Source organism: Protopterus annectens, chromosome 8.part1, assembly GCF_019279795.1.
Source record: "Protopterus annectens isolate FY-2018-M chromosome 8.part1, PAN1.0, whole genome shotgun sequence".
NCBI lineage: Eukaryota > Metazoa > Chordata > Ceratodontiformes > Protopteridae > Protopterus > Protopterus annectens.
This window is the reverse complement of record NC_056742.1, coordinates 140800161-140823596: the sequence shown is the minus strand read 5'-3', so window position 1 is coordinate 140823596 and position 23436 is coordinate 140800161. Positions and strand designations below refer to the sequence as shown.

Below are 23436 nucleotides of genomic sequence, written 5' to 3'. Positions count from 1 at the left end.
AATTATATTTGTGAAACATGACAAAACAAGAAAATCTTAAAATATTGGACTTCCTTGGACTTGGGACTAAATAGCAGTAATTATACTTGCTAAACATGGCAGAACAAGAAGATTTGGAAATATTGCATTTTTGCAGACTTTGTTGAACTTGTAGGAAACTCTAAAGCATATGCCCTACTTCATGCCATTAGTCTTCAAAGAACTACTTCAGAGAGGGGAAGAGGAGGGAGAAATTTAACTGTAAGAAAACACATTTCTTTTTCTTCTTAATGTTACTGTTTCAATGTTGCATGACATTTTTGCAAGCTATGCGGTAACATTTTCTCAGTATTTATTTAAATGTAATGGGGATACTAATATAAACAGGTGATTTTGTTTTGTTTTATTTTTCTCTTTTTCTCAATTCTCTCTTTTTCTTGTTCAGTTTTAAGAAATGTAGGCACTGCAATATAAAAAAAGGAGAGAGGAAAGGTCTGGTTAAGACAGCATGACAAACACAAAATCAGTGTGCTTTTTTCTCATGCTTGCATAATGAAATGACTGGGTTAGGGCCCTTGGCTTTATCCAGTAACAAGTTCATTACAAAGCATGTAAATAAAAAAGAATAATACATATTATAAGGCTTTTTTCTGGTAAACAATGTATTCTTAGCAGTTTTGTGTCTGGTTTGCATGTCACCAGAAGACATTTTGTGCCTGGTTTGCATGTCACCAGAAGACAATCTGATAAAGATAAATGGCTTGGAAAAGTGTTTACTGAAAATATTCAATTGTTTTCTCAGCAGGGAGAGCTATAAAGACAAGACAAAACCAGAGAGCACTTACTAAAAACACAGGCTGTACCATGAATCTTAGTATGAATGACCTTTCTTGTTCATTATCTTACGCCTGTGGGTGTGGCTATCAGTTTAGAACTGTTGTTCTTATTAGGAAGCTAAAGCTTCAATATTTGAAGATGTACATAGTTTTGTGTGTTATTATTATGTTAATAGGTTTTAGGGGGGTATTGGGGATTTTTTTTTGTTTGAGGGCTTTCAATAAAACAAAAAGTTCTGTAAGATGTGACATAGGGTCAAATGGATATGACAAAAACAACTTATAAAAGACCAATTTGCCAAATAGTATATGCATGTATCATAAAAGTTGGAACTAGACATTTAACAAAAAAGCAGTTACACATAAAAGGTGGTAATAACTATATAATAAAATGATGTTTTCTGTAATGTCTTTCAGTCTGAATGGTCTCACAGATAAACACAAAAAAAGAGTAGTGAACTATATTAAAAATGTAGAGTGCAAATAGTTATGCTACAGGAGACAGACCTGCAAAGAACTGAACATGTCAATTTGATAAAGAAAGGTTTCAGGATGGTTATTCGGTGGAATATCTGAGGCAAAGGAAAAGAGTAGTACTTATATTAACTGCAAGAGGAGCTCCAATAGTTATAGAAGAGGAAAAAAGACAATAATGGAAGATGTATAGTACTAACAGGCTACTGGCAAGTGAGGAGAATTAAACTGGCAAGTATTTATAGTCCACAAAAAACTGCTATAATGGACCGCAACTAAATTCTGGGAGAAATAATTAGCTTTCAACAAGGAATATTACTTACAGGTAAGGACTAGAATTTGGTTTGCAATATTGAAGATGTGTCTGTGGGACCTAAAAGACAGAATATAACAAAGGAGGGTAGATTTATGAAGAAATTTATGAAAATGTTTGGCATGGAAGATGTGGATTCAGTACGAGGAGTTTGGAGTGAATTTACATATCATTCTCCAATATACAAAACTAGGCTAAGCTAGACAGAATTTATATCTCACAGGAACATGTGAATTTAATTGAAGGACTTGAAACACAGCCAATAACTATTTCAGATCATGTGCCAATAATAACTAAAATCAAAAACCCAAGGTAATAAAATAACAATGAGACACTGATGCTTTCCCACCTATCTGTTGAAAAGAGAGGAATTTAAGGAAGGATTTTGGAAATTATTCAGATGCTATTAAGAGAAGATAGAAATTTCTTCTGAAAATATAGCTAGGGAGTGGGATAAAATTAAACTGGAGTTTAAAACTAGGGTGGAAATAGAGGAAAGGGAGATATGGTTAAGAAGTAACAAGAATTATCTAGAAGGACTGACAAATCTTAAAGTATTGCAAATAGGGGGAATCTCACAGAACAAGAAAAGGAGCAACTGCAGAATGCAAAACAGAAAATAAGGGATTAATTTGATAATATGCAAGAGTTTAGAAACATTTCTGTTAAGAAACTATTTTTTGGTAATAACTTTAAAGCACAAAAACTTTTAGCACAAAGACTCAGGCGATAGACAGTGGAAAGGACTGTCACTAAGCTTAGGGAGCCTATAACAAGGAAGATACCAAGAGCTCCTGTGGAAGTATTAGAAATATTTTTGAAATTTTAAGAAAGTTTATACAAAGCAGAGAAATATGGAAATGAAGAAAATGTACAACTGGAAATGTTTATGGAAGGATTAAATATGCCATGTTAGAGGTAGATGAGGCTCAATTGCTAACAGTTAGGAAAGGAGGAGATGAGATAAAAATGGTTATGTATAACCAATCTACAGCAAAGTCCCCAGGAATAGATGATATTCCTGTGGAAGTTTGGAAGCTAGGAGGAAAGAAACAGAAAAAGATCTGGAGGATTTTGTTGAACAGCATTTTAACCCAGAAAAGTACCAGCATCCTGGAAGAAAGTGGTAGGAGCCGTAATACCTAAATAGGGTAAAGATCCATCAGATCCAGCTTCATTTCAATAGTAAACCATGATTATAAAGTGTTTATGTCTATAATGGCTAAAAGAATAGGAAAAGTGATACCAATATTGATAGATATGGGTCAGTATGGTTTTGTGGAGGGGAGGCAAACATTTGACAATATTAACATCTATTGATGATCCAGAGGGAAGCAAAATGTAAGAAAATACCACTGTTGTTGGCGGATAGATAGAGTAGACTGGGACTTCTTGAGCAGGGCAATGAAAGCAGTTGCTTTCCCTGATACAATTATAAGGTTAATTAGGAGTATATATGAGGGATAGGAAGTGAAAATTGAAGTGGGTGGGGTCCTCTTTGATAATTTCTGCTTCAGTAGAGGAACCAGGCAGGGGTGTCCTCTTTTCCCTTTGTTGTTTGCATTATATTTAGAACCATCAGCAAAAAAATAAGGGATTCAGAAATTCAAGGATATAATTTGTATGATAGTCAAGAAAAGCTAGGTCTATTTGCAGATGATATTATTTTACATATGATAAAACCAGAATGGGACATTACCATGTTGTGGAATATTTTAAGAGAGTTTCATATCTTCTCGGGATACAAAAATTAATGAAGCTAAAACAAAGGCAATAGCGGTAAATTATAAACCCGCACACAAATTGTCCAACAATATCCTTATTTATGGGGACATGATAAATGAAGTATTTAGGAGTATGGATTAAAAATGACTCCATTTTGGCAGCTAAGTTTATGTGGGAAGAGACTAAGTAGAAGATAATACAAAAACTGAGAAACTGGAAGCTTTGTTATATGGATATGGATAGTAAGAAACAAACAGTTAAAATGCTTTTAGTCCCTTTAGTCTTACACATAGGTAAGGCATATATTTATCAACCAGAGGAGAAGTTGTGGATAGCAATTAAAAAAAGAGCTGAAGGATTTTATCTGGGAGGGGAAGATGGCACTGGTCAAGTGGGATAAATTAATTCCTCCAATAGAATAAGGTGGACTAGGATTACACAATTTAAGGGGATATTTTAGAGCAACACAGTTAAGGCTCTTGTACATAGCACAAGCAGAAAACTATAATTCAAAGTGGAAGGGGTGATGATGATACGGGAGAATCCCAAGAAAGAAGGAGAGACTGGGATTTTGGTTGTAGACTCTTAAGGAGAATGACAATCATACAGAATATTATAGTCATAAAGTAACAGGGAGTATTTTAAGAACTAAACCAGCATGAGAATGGAGAAAAGAGGTTCTGCCAATACGGATGACTGCAGTTAGGGATACAGACATCTGTAATTTATTGGAGATAAATAGTAAAGGATCCAAGGTATTGGGAGCAAATAACTAGAAAGGGAAAGGCAAAGAATGGGAAGACACCCAGAATTTATTTGGACTGCAAGTTAAATATTGCCTACCCTATCAAGGATTGATATCAGGGTATAGGCAAAGAGAAAGAAAAGGGATGTCCTAAACAAAATACTAGCACTGGTAGAGTTTTTAATAGAATCTAGAGCAGAAGCTGCCATTAAAACAGGAATAATTAGTAAAGCATCTAAAATATTGCATGATAACTATAAGAATCAATCAGAAGAGCTTAGAAAGGATTGGGAAGAGAGACTGGATAAGCAATTCACAAAGAGACAATGGGAGATACATATATATATATATATATATATATATATGGTTCCCATTCAGAAGCCTGAAACATCATAAGCCTGAAAATCAAAATCCTGAAACCAAAAGCCTGAAAATTCAGAATCCTGAAAACTCAAAATCCTGAAAGCCCAAAATCCTGAAAGACCAAAATCCTGAAACTCAAAATCCTGAAAACACAAAATAGACATACTGATGTCATTGTGGCTTTGCAATTGTTAGCCCTGTGGTGTTAGGTCATGCGTTGGGGTCAGGTAAGTGTGCGGTTGGTTTTATTTTAGGGTTAGGGGCGGTTTAAGTGAGTTAGGGTTAGGGTGCAGGTTAGGCATGTATGCAATAGTGACAAATATTGGGGTTAGGGGCGGTTTAAGTGAGTTAGGTTTAGGGCGGGTCAGGTGAGTGTGCGATAGTGACGGACCTTAGGGTTAGGGTTAGGGTCAGGGTCAGTTGGTAGATATTAGTGTCTTTATAGTGACATATTAGCATTATTTGTGTTTTCAGGATTTTGAGTTTCAGGATTTTGGTCTTTCAGGATTTTGGGCTTTCAGGATTTTGAGTTTTCAGGATTCTGAATTTTCAGGCTTTTGGTTTCAGGATTTTGATTTTCAGGCTTATGATGTTTCAGGCTTCTGAATGGGAACCATATATATATATATATATATATATATATATATGTGTGTGTGTGTGTGTGTGTGTGTGTGTGTGTATATATATATATATATATATATATATATATATATATATATTTATATATATATATATATACATATCTCCAAAATATGCAACAAAGTCTAGAATATGTAGGATCTTTTCCTGAAAGTGTGTACGTAGGTATTTTTATACCCCAAGTAGACTCCAAAGTATTTTTCCTCAGGTGGATAGCAAATGTTGGAAGTGTGACAGCTAAGAAAGAGGTAATTGGGAATATATTTTTTGGGGAGTGTAATGAGTTAGCAGACTTTAACAATTCCATGCAGACCGCTCTGTTTGGGGATGCAGGGTGAGCAAATTGGATTGACTGAGGAGATGATTTTTTTTTTGTGTGTTATTATACAGAATCAGAATTGCCTAGACATGGTAAAGCTTTGCTGAGTCTAATTATTGTGGCTGCCTATAAAGCAATTACTAGAAAATGGAACTCAAACTATAAACCTACTTTACTAGAAGTAGTGAATATAGTAACAGAGATAAAGCAACTGAAACTGGGATCTTTCAAAAAGGGAAGGAGTAAACTGAATAGGAAAGAATGTGAATTGTGAGAACAATATATGCAGAGAAGGAACGAGGTATAAAAGAAGGCAGGATTTGAATGAGATATATAATGCTTAGCTGACAATGACTGGATAGATTATAAGTGCTGCATAATGTTTGCAACTACAATTTTCTCAATAGTGTCCGTGATGCATAATGTTTGCAACTAAGATTGTGTCAGTTTTGTTTGTTTTTCATTTATATAAATGTAAGATTGCCTATGTCATATGTGATAATTAAATAAAGATGTTTTTTGTTTTAAAAAAAAAAGGTTTTTTGGAACAAAAACAAAACTCTCCATTGTGACTGGAAAATACTTGAGTAATAACAAAGATCCATTAGAGAACAAATCACTTCATGTACCTAAGATATCTCATAATAACAATCACTAAACATCTAATACCACTATAACCAAAGTAAATAAACTCCTTTTCCATGCATTGAAAATCTCCTACTTTTTAATTCAGGCAGGTAGAATAGCAACAGGGAAAAGAGTGCATCGGTCCAACTAGAATATAAACTTCCTAGAACTGCATCTGCCTCCAAAAAGAACTTATGTTTGGTTGCCATTTGAGTTTGAAAGGAAGCTATCTGCTGATTCATCACTCATCTCTCCAAAGAGAATACTACTGCTCACTTCTTTAAAATGCTAAATTGATACCAGTCCAACATAGAGCCAAACTTTTGTGAATTAGTTAACCACTCAATCTACTCAATCTAAACTAATTCCCAGCCCTAACCAGCCTACTCCACCAGTGTACCTCAGACTACAATGTAGGATTGTAGCCCTTCCTCCCAGGGATCTCTTTACAAACACCTAAAACTAAGCTGCACAAACCATAGCCTTTCAAGTCTTGCCCCTCAAATTTGCCCCTCAAATTTAGGAATTTCTCCTTACTAAACTAAAAGAAATCAACTGTTGCACAAAAATTCAGAATTCATATATAACAATTCATTTTTAAAGAGGCTTCATGTATTTGCTTCGATAATAACAATTTTATAGCTCATTCACTACTAAACACCCACTGTGAGACATCACACGATAACTGCAATCTGTTAAATGATATGTGAGAGAACCACCCCAATACCATCTTTTCCTCTCTACCCTCTTCCATTTTCTTACCTTAAAGTTCCTAACTTCACTTCCTCCAATTAAGTATACTATCAATTGTAAATAATATATTTAGTATATTCTCTAAACATGAAAATATACAGTATACTGTCTTATATAGCATAAGCCCAATTGTACAATTTTTGAATGTGTGTAGTTAATAACTACATTATATTGATACACATTTCATGTTCCTCTTTGTTATGCAAATATTCTGTGATATCTTCATCTTTTTATCTCCTAGCCTGAGGCTGAAAAATGGCCAATAAGAGCAATGTTCTACTGGGGTTAACATACTAAAGTAAATAAGAGATACTTATTTTGCACTGAAAATATATGCTATTCAAATATAATACCGCTGTAGCGAAAATGTCATGGAACCCGGTTCTGCTTTACTGAAAACTGGCATGTCAAATGTCTGCAGAAGCTTGCAAATACCATACTAAGCCAATAGGAGAGTAGTGCTGATACAGAAGATCAAAGTAAATATTGGAAATGTGTATATGAATGGCGAATGAAAAGCCAGCTGTGAAAACCATATATATTAGGGAAGGAGGTACATGTGATTTGAAACAGAAGTGCTGTTTCTGTCATTTACTTGTGACACACTTCCAGTTTTACAGTGCAATACAATACCATGAGGCAGCATTCAGACATGCCAGTTCTGTGCAAGAAAATGTATACACCTACTGTAGGTCATGGATGACATCTGGCCCGCCGAGTAGAATCCAGCAATACCTGATACTCATGGTATGTGATTCAGGAAAAGAAGTGCTTTTGTAGGTTTCATTCCATATTACCAAGTACTAGCCTCATTTACATATTTTTAAATCCCACCTATCTTGCATTTGGCATCACTACCAGGAGTCCCTGCATTCTCAAAATGGTCAGACTGATCAGTGCGCCACTAAATTCTACATCCCAGAGAAACACACCAGTTGTATAACAGATACTGATATAGACATTCATTTATTTCCTATAAATGTAAATACTGGAGATTTGTAATACACATATGTATATAGATGGTAGCCTATATGTGTATGGTTACAGTCTATAACAGTGAAAAATATTTTCACTTGTTTTTCAGAATGTAGGCTATTTTCTGACACAGAGATTGAAGAACAGTTGGCATTGGGAATGTTAATTAAAGGACTACTCATGAACACAGTGTAGACTATTCTGAGTAAATAGACAGCATAAGCATGATTCCCACTTTCTTCCTCCTAATTTTAGTTTTCTTACTGATTTTCATGCAGCCTTTAATATTGAGGGCAGTTCATAAAGGTAGTCACAAAATGTAGACTACATGTACACTAGTGTAATCTTTCTAAGTGAATAGACAGCACAAAAATGCAGGTATGGATGTTTTTGAATACAGAGCATGTACACTTAGTGTAGGCATTCATGAATTTTCCTTAATTCTTTATTGCAGAAGTAGGACTAGACAGTCATGCAGGGGACATATTAATCAGTGGTTGTCACTTGCATCAGTGTGTGCCTGGCACTGGGTAGTAAAAGATTTTTTTTTTTTTATGCTGATTTACTTTATGTGTAAAACTTTGATTCAGTGTTTTAAGGAATCCATGTCTAATATTTTTAAATACATTCATACTCATTTATAGGATAAGATGCTTGTTGTGGTTTTAACACAAGAGTGTCTGCTAAGTGTAATATTGCCTGTCTAATCATGCTTCAAGTAATTTAGACAAAGAAAAAACAAAAATAGAGGAAACGGCAATCCGAATGAAAAATAAGAAAAGGTGTTTCGACCACGTGTCATTTCATTTTATTATCCTGAAGTTAAAAAGTATGTTCATAGCAAGTTGCCACTAAGACTACAGAAGTGAAATTCTTAACAGAAAAAAACTTCACAAAAACAGCAAGCAGAATCTTGTTCTTCACGTTACTTTGCCAATGTTGGTCGCACCCATCCCCTCTAGGCTTTCAAATATTAGCTCAAACATTGTCCTCCCCATACAGCCTTTTTTAGGCAATGCCAAATTGACAAACCTTCCAATGTAGCAAAATTTACCCAATGAAAGCTAAAGATGTTACTGCTCAGTTTCAGGAGTCTAAAAAAGAAGCTCCGCTCCCTCCTAGCTCCCCTTCCCCTTGGAGGATGTAGACATCTTAGACATCTGTGCAGTTACTGAGACATGGTTTAAAGCCATAGAGAGTGCCCCAGCAAAGTAAGGCTTCAGTGCCTTCCACACATTTAGACCAGCAACTGCACAGGGACTAAAGTGGAGATGTTTCCATCTACATCAATAACAAGCATACCTCTAGGTCAGTTATACAGGATGACTCAGTGGAATTCTTCCATGTCCAGATTACTGCAGACATCCTAGCAAACTAAAGACCACCTTCTATGTCCCATGAAACCCATACTTAGACCTCTGTTGGAGACACTCGCCATTCAACCAAATACCATACTCATGCGGGACTTTAATTATCCCTCTGTAAACTGGGAATCCTACACTACCCCAAATTTGAAGGCATACAAATTCCTAGACTTTGCAAACACAAACACCCTAGGCACCTAGCAGAGGTTCAAACATATTGGACCTGGTACTCACAAATATGGGAAAATGATGCCTCCACCCCCAGTATCATGCCCTCTCTAGTAAGATCAAGCCACAAAGCAGTCTCCTTTGAAATAAGGGTCAATTTTGCAACCCCAGCAAACCCTGTAACACCTCAAAACTACTCCAAGGCAAACTATCTTTTAAGTGATAACCTGTCAAAATTCAAGCCCCTTCAAACCCAGATAACACAGTAGCCTGTACAACCAAGTCAATGAGTGCATAGAGGCTGATGTGCCTAGCAGAAGTAAGCTCAAACCTAACTCAAAAAACAAACTTCACTAGTGGAATCCAAAATTAAAACAGGTTGTACAAAAAAAAAAAAAAAGAAGTCAAAGCTAAAATTAGGAAGATTAATACCAAAAAGATAAAAACTCCCTCATCAAACTGAATAGCCAACTAAGACAATTAAGTCCAACAAAGCAAATTTTGAGGCCAAATACAACCATAAGGTTCATAGGTGCATACTAGGCCAACAAGCACAAGAGCCCTTAAAAGGCTTGCTGTGCAATCCAAATGTGACTCTCAAATTTAATTTATAGGGGGTGATTTACTGAGTGCCTGTGCCCATCAGAGACATTAAGACCCAGACCAAGAATGAATTTATGATTATCCATCCATTGGTCCAAGATGCACTTAAATAGGGATAAGTAGGAACTCTGCTTCACATGGATGGGGAGCCTGCTCCAGAGAATAGGAATTATCTGAGAAACATATCTGTCTCTCCAACATGCCCTATTTATGCTGCAAGTAAATTTTAGATCTTTTAATCTAGTAGTTTTGGTGTTGTTTGTTTTGCAAATGTGCATAAGGCTTCTTTAGCAATGTCAGAAACCTCAAAGGCAGCACTCAACAGTGTGCCAAACTATTGATAAAAAGAGCCATGTTTACAGAAACGTGAGATATAGCAAATGGACTGGCTGACAAATTCAACTCCAAATTTACTGTCCTCTGACCCCCCACAGCCAATCCCAGGAAATACTATCTAACATAATACTACTAACTTCACTACATACTGCACTATCAAGAACCCAACATTTATTTCTTCTCATAAAAATCTGCAACTATTTCCACTATTTACTTACCCATATCTGCAGGATTAATAAATATAGTATGCATCTAAATTTAATATTATGAACCTGTTTTTCACATAAGGATACAAATAAAGCTCCTGCAGGATGCACAGATGACATGAAATAAGACTGAAACAGAAACTCAAAATGATCGCCAATTTTTTCTCGAAAAAAAAAGCTTTTAGAGTAACATTATGTGCACAACACTGTATATCTGTCAATAATTCCACCAAATGCATTTTCAGTTTAGTATAAAACTTCATCCCTTCTCTAACACTGCAATGTGCTGAGCTAGAAAAGAGGTTCCTAAAATTGTAACAGTTCTTTAATTCCTTAACTTTACATTCTCCAATTCCATTTGTACTTGTGTGGTCTCCATGGTTCTCCCATTACTGCTGGAATTTTCTCACTGACCCTGTGGCAGGTACCTCCTTGGCAGCCTATGCTCATGTATGCTTCTTCCTGAGATGCTCCAAAGTACAGATTAACTTGGGAAGTACTGAAAAAGAATATTACATTAGACCAAGAAGGAGAAGGTTTACAGTTAGCATTTTACATTATACTGATTAATTGTGACATTAATTCTTACACCTAAGATTAATCAAAAGACTCATCTGCTCTACTGGATCTGCTATTTTATATATATATATATCTATATATATATATATATATATATATATATATATATATATATATATATATATATATATATATTTCTGACTCTGATCAACTGCTGTTTCTCTCCCACCTGCAGAACTCAAAATAGTCTCATCCCCAGTGTACGAACTAAGTATATATGGCATTATTAAATATTACTAAACCTACTCTTTCTATCAGATTTGTTCCAACTAAGCATCCATGATGAAAACCACATGCATTGCATTTGATTTTTTTATCTTAGTATTACTTTTTAGCCTAAACTCTTCATCCTAACATTTTGCAGCAGTGTTGCTTTGTAAGTTTCAAAGCTTTCATTAGTTTCATACCTTTCCAATTTCTCTCAGGCTGCAAATATTCCATTTTCAACTGTTTCTCATCTATTTCGGGATATTTAAGAATTAATCTCTATACTGTAAACTGGTTTTCAGATTTAATTGCTGATATCCCTTGTACAATCAGTGTTCTCTGTATCATATGTAAACTGCTTCAAGATCTGCAGCCCTCACACCATCCATTTAGAGCTCAAACAAGCAGTAAAAGGTAATTTCCAAATTGAAGCTTTCTCCACAAAAAACATGCAACAGTTCACTATTAAAAGCCTTACTCACATATCCTTCACTCTCACAACAGAATGAGGACCTCAAAGCTGATTGCATTAATTAGTAGAAGGAATGTGAAGGGCAAAACCCTTGCTTAAAAGCAAGATTTCAGGATTTGTGATCACAAATATAGTGTTATTATAAAGAACTGCTTTCACTAAGTAGAACTTGTACATTAAATTTAAAAGTTTCTCATTCATACAACTGACATAGACCCTAGCAACATGTACTGAAGTACAAATTTTGGTCCTACTCTCCCACAGGCACAGAGAATGGTGACCTCTACAACAAATTGTTTACAAATTACATCTGTCATGGAATAATTTCTCATAAGAATACCATGGGAAGAAGGCAAGAACAAAGGGATGCTAAAAGAAAATATTAAGAAATGAAGACAAAATTCAGAACTTATGTGCACTTTTAATTAACTGAATTATATATGTGTATATATACAGGTTATACAACTCATTAAGAACTTGCCCATTTCAGTTCCTTGTTTTAGGTTCATAGGTTCATAGGTTCATACTAGGCTATCTGCCCTAAGGCATTTATAAGCCTAGCCAGAATGTGTTTGGCTTTCGCCACCCATTTTAAATTTATTTTGCTATGCTCTTTTTCGAGGTTAGTATACTGTGCCTCTGTCTAACAGTGACACAGAAGTGATACCCAGGGTAAACCTATGATCTCCCATCCACTCATCAAGATTCCTCTTGAAGAGAGTCAATGAGGGACTCTGCCTAACCTGGACTGGGATTTTATTCCAGAGTGAAAGGAGCCTCTGGGTTATGAATCTGTCCCTCCAGCATGTCCTATTTATTTCAGTGCTGAGGTTCAAGTCTCGAGCGTAGCTCGATGGGATTTGGATTTTCTGAGGTGCAGCATGTCCATTAATTCCGGGTTGGACATGGCTTTATACGTCAGGCACAGATCGCCTCTGAACAGGCGGTATGCCACTGAGTAGAGCTGGAGTTTCCTTAACCGGGCAGCATATGGCATCTGTTTGAGCCCTTTGATCCTCTTGGTGAGGCACTTTTGGGGTCTTTCCAGTTGCTGCAGGTGTCTGGTAAGGTACATCCCAAAAGGGGCATTGTACTCAATTATGGGCCTGATGAGGGATGAGTAAAGAGGCACGATGACCTCCCCTGATCTAGATGTGAATCCCTTCATGATTAGGTGGGCTATATAAAATGTTTTTCTAACCACTTTGGCCACGTGGTTGTCAAATGAGAGATTGCTATCAACTTGGGCCCCCACGTCCCTAATTACTTCTTCTGTACTTAATGGATTACCACCTATGTGGCAATTTGTGGGCACTTTGTTTTTGCCAAAGGGGATGACTATACACTTTTTGGCATTTAGCTTGAGGCCATGGCTCTGGCACCAGTTGTCTGTTTCTATGAGGCCCTTTTGGAGGATGCTTGTGTCAGCTGGAGAGTCGATTATGGCGCCCAGTTTGCAGTCATCTGCGAACTTGGTCAGCCACAGTCCTTCCGTGTTGGCCTGTACCTCCGAGAAATATATACCGAACAAGAGAGGTCCCAGGACTGAGCCTTGTGGGACACCACTTGTAACTGGTTTGGAGTCTGACATGGCTCCAGCAATTCTAACCATGTGGGTTCTGTCCTTGAGCCAGTTTGCAATCTATCTAGTGACATAGGGGTTTATATTTAAGCTGGTGAGCTTATCTATAATGCCCGAGTGGGGTATTGTATCGAAGGCTTTTGCGAGGTCCAGGTAGGCTGTGTGGACCACCTTCCCCTCGTCAATGGCCTTGGTGACTGTTTCAAAGAAATCAACCAGGTTTAAGAGGCAGGATCTGCCCTTAACAAAGCCGAACTGGGTAGGATCCAGTGTCTGTAGGTCCCCAATATCTTTATTTATGAGGTCCATGATGATCCTTTCAATAGCTTTGCAGACCAAGCTAGTCAGGCTTATGGGGCGATAGTTTCCAGGGTCCGTTGAGGCACCACCTTTATGGAGAGGGACCACTGTTGCAGTACGCCACTCTTTGGGCACATATCCTGTAGTAAGGCTGAGATTGAACAGTAGTTTTATGTTTGGGTTTAGCTCTTCTTGGAGTTCATGTAGGATGCAGCCCGGGACACCGTCTGGTCCCATTGATGTTGTGTTTTTTGCTTTGGAGAGGGCGGCTCTTACCTGAGCATCTGAGATGTCTGGGGGGCAGCACTCTGCTGGGATAGATATTTGCCCGTTTGGTGGGGGGGGGGGAGTTTGCACTGAACCTGTCAGCTAGGATGTTGGCAATGTCTGTGGGTTCAGTGTATTTTTTGTCATTTTGGACTAATTCTGAGCATATCTGGGAATTACCACCCAGGTTCCTAACATAACTAAAGAAAGCCTTGTGATTATCCTTAGTGTCCTGTGCAATTTTTCTCTCGAAGCTGGCCTTAGACAATTTTATGAGTGCCCGTAGTTTTTGCTAATACTGATCAGTGATGCCTTCCCTTTTGGGATTTTGCTTTATCATTTAGTAGCTTCCTCCTTCTATTGTATAGTTTGTTTATGGCTGGGGTCCACCAGACAGGATGTCTGCCTTTGGAGGATTGGGTCTTGGTTTTATTTGGGATCGCATGATCCATGCATTCCTGAAGGTGTTCATAGAATGCATTTATAAAGGATTCTGCGGTCTGGGCCGTATTTTCCACAGGCCCTGGGGGCTTTGAAGGATTCCACCTCGGTTTTAAGGAGTGTGAAATTTGCTTTAGAAGTTTTTCACTGTGGTTTTCTGGGCACGGGTGGTGTCGGGATGTGAATATCCAGTGAGATTAGTTTATGGTCTGATCTTACCAGTGAGGGATACACTTCTGGTCTGGAGCATAGAGTCCCCATGTTGGTGATGATCAGGTCCAGTATGATTTCCCTCTTGTGGGAGTGGTAACAAGTTGTTCCATAGCATTTGAGTTTATAAATTCTAGGAACCTTTGGGCTAGGGTGTTGGAGCTAGAGTAATTCTCCCAGTCTATGTTTGGGTAGTTGAAGTCGCCCAATATAATGGTGTTTGGAGAGACCTTCATATTTTCCAGTGTTCTCAGGAAGGCCGAGTGGGGTTCCTGGGTTTGGGAGGGTGGTCTGTAGCAGGCTATAAACTGGAAGGCAGTTTTACCCACTGTTAGTTGCACATGGATAGTCTCTGATGCTTCGTGCTTTGCCACCAACCTGGAGGTGTGGGTATCTTTGATGAATATCAATACTCCCCCTCCTTTTGTGGTTCGGTCCAAGTTTTGGGGCCGAAAAGCATGGTATGAGGTATAACCTGGTAGTGCTGGGGTGCTCTCGGGAGCCCTGAACCAAGTTTCTGTTACTGCACAGATATCGATGTTCTCCATGCTAAGGAGAGTTTCGAGTGTGTGTATCTTGAGGTTTAGACTTCTGGCGTTGAGTAGCATTACTCTTAGTTTCTTATCCCTTGTGATACCTATGGAGGTGGGTTTGTCTTTTGAGCCTTGCCTAAAAAAGGCACTATGGGGGTAGCAAGAGCCTTTGCCAATATCCAAAAGCCTAGGGGTGACAGGTGCAAGCCGTCCCTAGCAAAGCATCGTGGCTTGTCGAGCGTATCATCCCAAGCTGACAGGCATTGGATCCCCTTTGAATGACACCAGTACTTAAGCCAATTGTTGAAATTGATCATCTTGTCTTCATATTGTGGCATCATTCTTGGTGAGGGTAAGACACTACTCAAGGTCAGGGTCATACCAGCCTGGGCTACATGCTCAGAGAGCTCCTTTATGTCTCTTTTCATGTAGTCCAGGGAGGTACGTCTCAGGTCATTCACACCAGCATGGACAATGACTGAGTCATATTTGTACTTGCCTTGGAGTGACCTGAGTGCTTGTGTTATGTGGCGGATCCTAGTGCCTGACAGGCTGCTCACCGTGACCCTCTCCTTGTTCATCCTGGTGAGCGGGACATCAGTGTGCCTGACGATAGAGTCACCTATTACAAGTGTATCAGGTGTGTTGTTTAGTCTTAGGTTCATAGGTTCATAGGTTTATACTAGGCTATCTGCCCTAAGGCATTTATAAGCCTAGCCCAAATTATTGTGGCTTACGCCACCCCTTATATGAAAAAATACTGTGCCCATTAGTTTGTTGTGCCTCTGTCCAGCAGTGACCCAGAGATGATTCCCGGGGTAAACCTACGATCTCCCATCCACAGGTCTAGATTTCTCTTGAACAGAGTCAGCGAGGTGCTCTGCCTCACATGGACCGGGATTTTATTCCACAGCATAGGGAGTCTCTGAGTGATAAATCTATCCCTCCAGCATGTCCTATTTATATCCGTGCTAAGGTTTAAGTCACTTGCTCTAGTGGTTTTGGTGGATTTGGATTTTTTGAGGTGGAGCATGTCCATTAATTCCGGGTTGGACATGGCCTTGTATGTCAGGCACATGTCACCTCTGAGCAGACGGTATGCGACTGAATAGAGCTGGAGTTTCTTCAATCTGGCAGCATATGACAGATTTTGGAGTCCCTTTATCCTTTTGGTGAGGAACTTTTGGGGTCTCTCCAATTGCTGCAGATGTCGGGTGAGATACATCCCGAATGGGGCATTGTACTCGATCATTGGTCTGATAAGTGAAGAGTACAGGGAACAATGACCTCACTAGATCTGGATGTGAATCCCTTCATGATCAGGTGGGCAATGTAGAAGGTCTTTCTAACCACTTTAGCAATGTGAGTGTCAAAAGAAAGGCCACTGTCAACCTGGGTCCCCAGGTCCTTGATAACCTCTTCTGTGCTTAGTGGATTGCCACCTATATGGTAGCTTGGGGTTACCTTGCTTTCCCGAAGGGTATGACTATACATTTTTGGCGTTTAACTTCAGGCCATGGCTCTGGCACCAGCTATCTGTTTCCGTGAGTCCCTTCTGAAGGATATCAGTGTCCGATGCACTTTCCACTATGGCGCCCAGTTTGCAGTCATCTGCAAACTTTGTCAGCCAAAGTCCTCCCATGTTGGCCTGTACTTCTGAGAAGTAGATGCCAAACAATAGGGGCCAAGGACCGAGCCCTGTGGGACACCACTTGTGACCGGCTTGGAGTCTGACACAGCGCCAGCAACTCTAACCCTGTGGGTTCTGTCCTTAAGCCAGTTTGCAACCCATCTTGTGACATATGGGTTTACATTTAAGCTGGTAAGTTTTTCTACAATACCCGAGTGGGGTATTGTGTCGAAAGCCTTTGCAAGGTCAAGGTAGGCTGTATGGACTGCCTTTCCCTCATCAATGGCCTTGGTGACTATTTCAAGAAGTCGACCAAGTTCAAAAGGCATGATCTTCCCTTGACAAAGCCAAACTGGGTCGGGTCCAATGTCTGCAAGTCCCCTATATCTTTGTTTATGAGCTCCATTATGATCCTCTCCATAGCTTTGCAGACTAGACTTGTTAAGCTTATGGGGCGGTAATTACCAGGGTCCGTGAGGCGCCACCTTTGTGGAGTGGGACCACAGTTGCCGTGACGCCACTCCTTGGGCACGTATCCTGTGGTAAGGCTGAGATTAAACAGCTGCCTTATGTGCGGGTTTAATTCCTCATTTAGCTCGTGTAGCACACAGCCGGGGACACCATCCGGTCCCATTGATGCTGTGTTTTTAGCTTTAGAGAGCAGCTTTCACCTGCGCATTTGAGATGTCCGGGAGGCTACACTCGGCTGGGATAGTTATCTCTCCTTTAGGGGAGAGGGGTGAAGTTTGCACTGAACCTGTCTGCCAGTATGTTGGCAATGTCTGTGGGTTCAGTGATTTTTGTATCATTTTGGACTAATTCTGAGCATATCTGTGAGTTTCCACCCAGGTTCCTAACATAGCTGAAAAAGGCCTTATGATTGTCCTTTGAATCCATGGCAATTTTTCTCTCAAAATTGGCCTTAGTTGATTTTATGAGTGCTCGTATTTTTTACTAATAATGATCAGGGGTGACTTCCCTTTTATGGATTTTGTTCTATCATGTAATAGCTTTCTCCTCTTATTGTAAAGTTTGTTAATGGCTGGGGTCCACCAGACTGGACGTTTGCCCTTTGTGGAAAGAGTCTTGGTTTTATTTGGGATTGCCTGATCCATGCAGTCCTGGAGGTGTTCATAGAAGGCATTTGTAAGGGCTTCCGCAGCTTGGGTTGTGGTTTCCTCTGACTCAGGGGCCTTGAAGGATACCACACCAGTCTTGAGTAGTGTGAAGTTTGCTTTAGAGAAGTTCTTCACTATGGTCTTTTTGTTTGGGGTGGGGCGGGATGTGGATTTCCAGTGAGATTAGTTTATGATCAGATCTCACCAATGAGGGATATACTTCCGGTGTGGAGCATTTTGTCCCCATGTTTGTGACAATGAGATCTAGTATATTTTCTCCTCTCGTGGGAACAGTGACTAGCTGTTCCATGGCATTTGAATTTATGAACTCCAGGAACCGTTGGGCTAGAAAGTTAGGGCTTGAGTAATGTTCCCAGTCTATATTCGGGTAGTTGAAGTCACCCAATATGATGGTGTTTGGAGATACATTTATACCCTCCAGTGTCTTCAGGAAGGCTGTGTGGGGTTCCTGAGTTTGAGAGGGTGGCCTGTAGCATGCTACAATTTGTAGAGCAGTTTTGCCTATTGTTAGTTGCACCTGGATGGTTTCCGAAGCTTCATGCGTTGCCACCAACCTGGAGGTGTGAGTATCCTTTATGAATATGGATACACCCCTCCTTTTGTGGAGTGGTCCGGGTTTTGGGGCGGAACGCATGATATGAGGTAAAACCTAATAGTGCCGGGTGCTCTCAGGAGCCTTGAACCAGGTTTCAGTTACAGCACAGACATCGATGTTCTCCATACTGAGAAGGGCCTCGAGTGCGTGCATTTTGAGATTTAGACTTCTGGCATTGAGCAGCATTACCCTCAATTTCTTCCCATTTTTGTTTTCTAGGGTGGTAGGTTTAGAATTTGAGCCTTGCCTAAAAAGGCACTATGGGGTGGCAAGAGCCTTAGCCAATATCCGGAATCCCAGGGTGACAGGTGCAAGCCGTCCCTTGCGAAGCAGCGTGGCTTGTCAAGCATGTCATCCCAGGCAGACAGACACTGGATCCCCTTTGAATGACACCAGACATTAAGCCAATTGTTAAAGCTGATCATCTTGTCTCTATATTGTGGCATCATTCTTGGTGAAGGAAGGATACTGCTCAGGGTTAGGGTCATACCTGCCTGGGCTACATAATCAGAGAGCTCCTCTATGTCTCTTTTCATGCAGTCCAGGGAGGTACGTCTCAGGTCGTTCACACCAGCATGGACAATGACTGTGTCATATTTGTACTTGCTGTGGAGTGACCCAGTGCTTGTTTTATGTGGCGGATTCTAGCGCCCGATAGGCAGCTTACTGTGACCCTCTCCTTGTTCAGCCTGGTGAGTGGGACGTCAGTGTGTCTGACTATGGAGTCACCTATGACAAGTATGTTTGGTGTTGTATTTGGCCTTAAGGGCTGTGACTGCTTTGCACACTGCTTTTGTGGTTTATGTGTTGCTTGTGGGGTGTCTTGAGGTAGCAGTTGTTTGGGTGTCTGCTTTGGAGGCCTCTGCTGTTTAGGTAAATTTTACTCAGAGCCTCCGAGTATGTCTTTGTGTGTTTATGTGTTTGATTCAGTGGAGTGGTAGCATTATGTGAGGCTGGTTTTGTGGTGTGTGTAGTTGCCTTCTCCTCCTGTCTGGTCTTGCCAGTCCTGAGTTGAGAGAGCTCAGCCTCCAGTTTGGCTAAATAGCTGCATCTCTCGCAAGTATTTGTGTTATGTGGGAGGAGGAGAGGGTTGTCTGTGTACATGAGGCAGTTATAACATTGCCTCAAGATTCCCAGATTCACCAGCTGGACCGGAGAGGAGATTGACAACTGACCTTTGGACATGCTAGAATAATATTGGGAAATCCTTAATTGAAAACAAGGGCCAGTGGGGAGTGAGGGTGTAGTGCTTTTAATTTTTAGTGCTGACTTATATAATTGCTTTAGTGAGCAAGTGCCAGGTAAGGGCTGTGACTGTTCGGCACACTGGCTTTGTGAGATATGTGTTGCACGTGTTTTGTTTTGGGGTAGCAGTTGCTTGGGTGTCTGCTTTGGAGGTCTCTGCTGCTTAGGCAGATCTTTATTTAGAGCCTCCGAGTATGTTTTTGTGTGATTATGTGTTTGGTTTGCTGTCGTGGTAGGTCTATGTGAGACTGGAATTGTAGTGAGTGTGGTTGCCTTCTCCTCCTGACTGGTTATGCCAGTACTGAGTTGAGAGAGCTTAGCCTCCAGTTTGGCTATATGGTTGCATCTCTCACATGTGTTGGAATTTGTTGGGAGGAGGAGAGGGTTGTCTGTGTACATGAGGCAGTTGTAACATTGCCTCAGGATTCCCAGATTCACCAGCTGGACCGGAGAGGAGATTGACAACTGACCTTTGGACATGCTAGAATAATATTGGGAATTCCTTAATAATTGAAAACAAGGGCCAGTGGGGAGTGAGGGTGTAGTGCTTTTAATTTTTAGTGCTGACTTATATAATTGCTTTAGTGAGCAAGTGCCAGGTAACTTAAGTGCAATGTGTTACAGGTAACTTAAATGCAAAAATGACAAACAGTAACTTTCTTTCAAGTGAAACAAGGAAATAAGTACAGTAAGCAATGCAGATATCACTAGTGATCCACAGAAGCTGAGAAGCGTATTAGGTGGAATTAGCGTTCCAGGGAAATAACAAGCAAACAAACAACAAGCATATAAACAAAGCTAGATTCAGCAGGCCTGGATCTAGTCTATGCTACAGCAAACAAGGTGTACCAATTTCAGTACGATACAGTTCAAATATTTAGGCACTATAAACCTTTAACCAGAAATTCCCAGCTCAGAAGGGCAGAGTCCAGCCTCTTCTCCCACAAGAGTGCAGACCACGAACCTTCTTAATGTAAACTAACTGGCCTGAAGCCCAAGTGCTTAAACTAGACCTAATACACTTTAAGAATAACAGACACTGGGCTCTCAATCAGCAGTTCCCAACTTAGAAGGATGAAAGCTACCTGTCCTGCCACCACAGTGCATGCCACAAACCTTCCTAATGTAAAACAACTGGTCTGAAGCCCAAGTGCTTAATCCAAAAGACTTAGAATGATAGCTACACTTTAATCAAGTTACTACCAAGCAGTAATAAATACAATTGAATACTTTAGAGAATGCCTGGATTAGTGCTCAAGTTACACAAACAAAGCTAGATCCAGCAGGCCCGAATCCAGTCTATGCCACAGCAAACAAGGCGCACCAACTTCAGTAAGAAGCAGTTCAGATATGCATGCACTATAAGCCTTTAACCAGAAATTCCCAGCTCAGAAGGGCAGAGTCCAGCCTCTCCTCCCACTGCAGACCACAAACCCTCTTAATGTAAAATAACTGGCCTGAAAGCCCAAGTGCTTAAACCAGAATTAATACACTTTTAGAATAACAGACACTGAGCCCTCAATCAGCAGTTCCCAACCTAGAAGGATGTAAGCTACCTGTTCTGCCACTACAGTGCAGACCACAAACCCTCTCAGTGCAAAACAACTGGTCCGAAGCCCAAGTGTTTAAACCAAAAGGCTTAGAATGAGTTACACCAAGCAGTAATAAATACAACTGAGTACTTTTAAGATGATGCAAAAGTAAAATAAAGTAGGTAGAAACACAAGTACAGTAAAAGCAGATGAAATTTTTTTTTTTTTTCTGAACAAGTGCTGAGATCAAAGAAACAGATTTGAGTGCTGAAACTAGAAAACTGGCTAGTTATAAGAAAAAAAAACTAAGCTAGAAGGCTTCCCTCCAACACAGAAGGGCTTGGGGGCTCAGAAGCCTACAAATAGTCTATACCACTTAACAGGAAAGGCAGGAAACAAGCTTAAATTTTTTTTTTTTTCTGTTTCCCAGATGCTCTCTACTATTCTCATGTAAATGGATTGTGTTTGTGAATGATATTTTAATATGGTTATAATAATAAAACATATTAAACAAGCATAATACTCATCAGGTAAACTACAGTATGCTTGATAAATTTAGAAATTAAAACATAAAATGTGGACTGCTCATTCAGAAATTAACTGAAATATTACAATCTTTCATGCAACTATGGTCTTTTTCACGTCTTAAAACATAGAAGCAAGTAAGTTAGAAGCTGGCATAAACACTGAATGTGAATTATAGCAATCAAGAGTATTTCTAATAGCTACACACAAAAGAATGAGAGTGTTAATTCATTCTCTGGCTTTGATATCTAAAGTATGCATGCTTATGGAAAGGCTACATTCTCTGATAAAACAGTTTGTGTTTTCTTCTCTTTTTGAAAACTGCACAGACATTTATTGCTCTAAATTATGAAACATAACATTTCTTAGCATTATATATTATTATAACATTACCGATTTCAAACATAAGAAACAATTAAGAATGTGAAGGATGTAAATATGATGAATTTGCCTCAAAATTATGACACACTACTTCTGTTGCTGTCACTGCAGGTTTTCACCAGATATGCTTGAGTAATCGCCAGAACCACTTTGGATCTATGCAAATTTTCCTTAACTTTGGAGTTTTCTATGAAGGTTTTGGGGAAGAAAAAGACAATACCAAAACAAAGGAGTTAAATGATACTTTAGCAACAATTGAGGTAAGATTTTTTTTTTTCACATCTACCTCATTAGACAGGGTTCATGCAACACTGGGGAAACATGCATTAATTCATTTAATTTTGTTAATTGTGTTAATTGTAAGCCTTATTAAGAGGTAGAGGCCACAGTACAACCATAGGGATAGTTTATTACAGTATCCACTCAACCTAATTGACATATCGTTGTAATGCAAGAGAAACCAAATGCCTGAAGAAAAGCCAAACAGAATTTTTAAGAAGAAGTACCTCCTATACTGAGCCAACAGATATTGCCAATATACTGGCCGACAGATTCAGTGCCAACTTTACCCCTCTCCCCCCACCCCACAGGACCAGTCACAATACCAGTAGATTGCCAGGCACCCAGTATTATTGCTCCACAGGTTAAAACAGCACTGTCCACGGCCAAGAATACAGCTTCTATGGGACCTGACAATATCCCTGGCTGTGTTCTACATGAACTACAGAGTGAACTGGCACCACACCTGTGTGCCCTGTTCAGTCACAGCTCAGCTCAGGCTTTGTCCCAACCAAATGGCACACTGCTACAGTCATCCCTCTCCACAAAGGAGGAGCGACTACAGACCCTGGGAACTATCACCCCATTAGCCTGAAGAGTCTGATATGCAAAGCTATGGAACGCATCATTGTGGACCTAATAAACAAGGATATAGGGAATCTCCAAACTCTGGATCCCACACAGTTTGGTTTTGTGAAGGATAGATCATGCCTGCTCAACCTGGTCAACTTCTTTGAGTCATTCACCAGAGCTGTGGATGAAGGCAAGGTAGTTCATACAGCCTACCTTGATCTGGCCAAGGCCTTTGATACCATTCCCCACTCAGAAATCATAGAAAAACTCACTAAGCTAGGCACCAACCCCTATATCACTAGGTGGGTAGCAAACTGGCTCACAAATAGAAGTAGCTGACTCCAAGTCAGACTGCTGACCAGTCAGGAGTGGACTCCCACAGGGTTCGGTTCTGGGTCCTCTCCTGCTTGATATCTACTTCTCTGAAGTCCAGGCCAACACAAAGGGACTCTGTCTGACAAAGTTTGTAGATGATTGCAAGTTAGGAGCTATTATTAACTCCTCAAGTGATGCTGATATCC

At 39.8% G+C, this 23436-nt stretch overlaps 1 protein-coding gene across 1 annotated transcript in view; it reads left to right on the top strand.

Annotated features, from left to right (window-relative positions):
* Positions 1-23436, top strand: part of TMED6 (transmembrane p24 trafficking protein 6) — a 77410-nt gene that overhangs the window by 37222 nt on the left and 16752 nt on the right. The window contains exon 3 of the mRNA XM_044081584.1: positions 22175-22323. Within this exon, the coding sequence (XP_043937519.1) occupies positions 22175-22323 (149 nt within the window). The remainder of the gene's footprint in view (positions 1-22174; positions 22324-23436) is intronic.